At 40.5% G+C, this 3,516-nt stretch overlaps 1 protein-coding gene across 1 annotated transcript in view; it reads left to right on the plus strand.

The window, feature by feature from the left end:
- The window catches only part of LOC103524932, a 5,832-nt gene extending 4,007 nt beyond the window's left edge, over window positions 1–1,825 (plus strand). The window contains exon 6 of the mRNA XM_008489972.2: window positions 1,448–1,825. Coding sequence (XP_008488194.1) covers window positions 1,448–1,604 — 157 coding nt within the window. The 3' untranslated portion in view covers window positions 1,605–1,825. The remainder of the gene's footprint in view (window positions 1–1,447) is intronic.
- The last annotated feature ends 1,691 nt before the right edge of the window (window positions 1,826–3,516 follow it).

Raw genomic sequence — 3,516 nt, forward strand, 5'->3', positions numbered from 1 at the left:
GATTGAAATAATCTGATTTTCCACTGATGAGATAGAGTTTTATTTAAAAAAAGAAAATAAAATAATTTAAATATTTTCTAATTTCAGACACCACCACCTAAACTAGACTGCTCCTCATGCAAGTCAGTATTAGAGAGATTAGAAGCTGTTGAATCTCAAATCAAACAACTTAGCCTTAATTCAGACCAAAAGTAAGTGGAGAACCTTTCTTTTTTTCTCCTCCTGTATATCTCTCTCTCTCTCCTTTTTTTTCTCTCTCTCTCTTCTTTTCCTTATTTAGTGGTTAGGTGAAAAGCTCACGCAAGCGAGCACCCTGCCACTTATAAGAAAGTCCAAAAAAAAAAAAAACTGGAAATTGTGTTTGGGGCGTTAAAATAAAGAAACTACAGAAAGCTTTGAGAGTTCTTAAGTAATAGACGTAGTTATAGAATGGAAAACTTCATGATAGCCTCCAATGTAGAAAAAAGAAATGAAAATAATGGGGAGTAATGATCTCTGTTTTCTCTCCTCTTTCTTCTCCTTGCGTGCTTCTTTCTCTCCTTCTTCTTCTCCTCCTCCTCTCCCCCTCTTTCCTCCTTTTCTCTCCTCTATCTCTTTTACCTCACTTTCTCTCCCCCTCTCTTTATTCCCTCTTCCTTTTACTCCTCTCTTCTCCCTTTCTCCCCTCTATATCTTCTACCTCACTTTGTTTCCTCTCCCTCTCCTTATCCCGAGTTCTTCTTTATGATGTATTAATAACAATGAATAAGCAAACAGAACTCAAGATAGAAAGGTAGACAGAGCAACAAGGGAAATCGAATAAAACGTGTACTAACAGAAAGATGGGGCGGATAAGAGAGGGTAGGAGGGAGAGAGAGAGAAGGGGAGAAAGAGAGGGAGTAGGAGGAGGAGTTAAAGAGGAAAGTACAAAGTTAGGAAGGGCAGAGAAAGGAGTAAGGCAGAACTTAATATCCGGGTATCGGACCCTTTCACATTTTATCTCCGAGGTAGAATAATTCGTATTATGTGAGCGTACTGAGCGTGCTGCGCGGGTTACATATCTCCATTCTAAAAATCTCAGGCGTAAGATAGCTGAGGTCATTTAGGTTTCGGCTTACCTAGTGGGATTATGTCAGAATTGATATAATAATAAAATTCAACTTGGTAAGAAGTTCCAGCCTAAGTATGTCATTTTAAATCGGTCATTGGGATATTTTGTTGTTGTTTTCAAATGCTTTGAGTTAACTATTAGGTCGTTTTCCGGAGCTTGCAATAGTCCTAAACTAAAATGGACGCGGCACTCAAGGGATCAGGAAGAGACCGCCTTAACATAATAAATTAGGTCATTTTCCCTCGTACATCCCAATTCCCAATACTTTGCTACCAAGTTGTCATTTGAAAGGTCAGTTACGACCGTGTGTCTAAATCCCTCTGACTAAAATGTGTATTTTCTCTACCGGGTTCACAGAAAGACCACCAATCTATTTGAAGAGCTACGGATTGGAGGCGGAGTCAAATCTACAGGATACACCGGAAGCAACGATACAGGGTATACCAGTAGCAATGGACTGAATCCGTTTGCATTTAGTCGCGAGTCTTCTGTGTCACCCAGTACTGAGTTGTGACATTTTCTTGTGCTCGCTTCTGTGTGTACGTATAAACTAGAATGGCACTGATTACACTTAGAAATATATGTAATAGTCCGGGCGAGAATTGAACCAGGGCCCTCGGTTTGCAAGTGTGATACCCACGAACTCCACGGAGGTTGTCTCACGGGTTGTGGCTAGGCAAGCACGGTATAATGTACAAATTGCAAAATAAAATGAAAATCCAGCAGGAACCAAAACAAAACATTTTTGGTTAAAATTTAGTGGGACAAAATATCTCCGATGTATCGCCTAGTAGGTGATTTCCTTGGGGCCATAATGTCCTACAGATAAGATGGTATTCAGGTCAGTACTAACTGAGTTTGGTGTGTATTCTTAGATGTCGATTGCATTTTATATGGTTACTGTAGTTTTCACTTGGGTGTACAAGAGCAGAGAGCAATCTTTTTATCGAGTTCCTTTGACTTTCCAACGTATCTTGAGTTCCTTTGACTTTCCAACGTAGGTTGTCTCTCGTCTGTAGCAATTCTGGAAACAATTAGAGATGAATTAGTTAGCGAGGCAGGTACATAGTCAATTTCCTATATCTTAAGACCTTAGGTAGACTTTTCTATTTCTTCAGAGATCAGAGATTTGACAGAGGGGACTGTAACTGCTAAAGGTCTTATCGTCCCGAAAGCGAAGAAAGAATGAAGAGGGGGTAGGTCAAAGCCAGCCGTTCCGAGAACAAACATCTCAACATTATGATGTTAAGATAAACCGCTCAGAGCGGAAATCGAACCCTCGACCCAGCGCTTACAAGACAGGCTAACGAGGCTGGAACAACCCTCAAGCAGTCCAAGCTAACTAGGCTGGAAACCAACCTCAGTAGCTTGATTTTAGTTCAGTTGACTTCGGATCCGAAGATTGGTGGTTCGAGTTCAAGTTCAGCTTTTGCTGATTGGTTTTTGGATCCCATCGAGGGCCCTTTTCCTAAAACCTACCTACGCTAAGTTAAAAAATGACACTGTGTTACTTATAGTCTTGGGTTTTAGTACTTGGGTTTCATTCACTAAGCCAGGATTTCATTGATGGGAGAGAAAAAAAACTTTCAATACAAACAACTATACCTACTTAGAGCAAATATTGTTGAGTAAAATACTGATGGCGATAGGGTACCCTCGGAGCTTATGGTATAAATAAAGAACTGATTACTAGCAGCACTTTGTCTTTACGATCTATGGATATGTCTTTGTAGCCGTAAAATTTGTAGCCAAAACCAAATGTCAGTCCAAAGCAATCACTCTAGTTACGGCTGATTCTGACGAAAAACGCCGACCCCGTCTGTATACGGGAAAAGGCGATGAAAAAGACGAGAAGAAGATCCATTGGTATGTATTTACTACATCTACGAGTATACTACAGTCGACCGAAATCGCCTCGAAAACCATTTATATCTTGTATTATCGTGTTGTGGTAGGTTCTGTGGATCTTTTTTCCTTCCAGTGGATCCTGTATAACGCTTATGCCTCTGTGTTGACACAATGACTCAGCCCTCTCAGTCCCCATAGTAGAAAGCTTCGAGCTTCTCAATGGAAAGTTATCGTGAAGAACTATAGCTCTCTGTGAGTGTTCCATTCACTTTTGAGTGAGCTCTACGTTCTAGGACTGAAAATAAATTATTTTAATTTACCCACGAGAGGGGAGTAGGTAGGTTCATAGTACATACCTATAGGCATCATAAATAGTATTTACTGAATTTAGCGTAGACGAGCGACTTTTAGTTAGCTTGTATTCCCGTGACGCCGCGCAGCCTGAAAATCTAAACCTATGAAAAATTGGTAGAGACCACTCACTTTGGAGTTGCGCGACTTAGGTCTCCTAGAATGTGAGAGGTCTGGACTCTGGATCGTTTTCATTAAGTTTGTATTTTCTGGCGGTATAGCTCGAC

This window comes from Diaphorina citri, unplaced genomic scaffold, assembly GCF_000475195.1.
Source record: "Diaphorina citri unplaced genomic scaffold, Diaci psyllid genome assembly version 1.1 scaffold127, whole genome shotgun sequence".
Lineage (NCBI taxonomy): Eukaryota > Metazoa > Arthropoda > Insecta > Hemiptera > Psyllidae > Diaphorina > Diaphorina citri.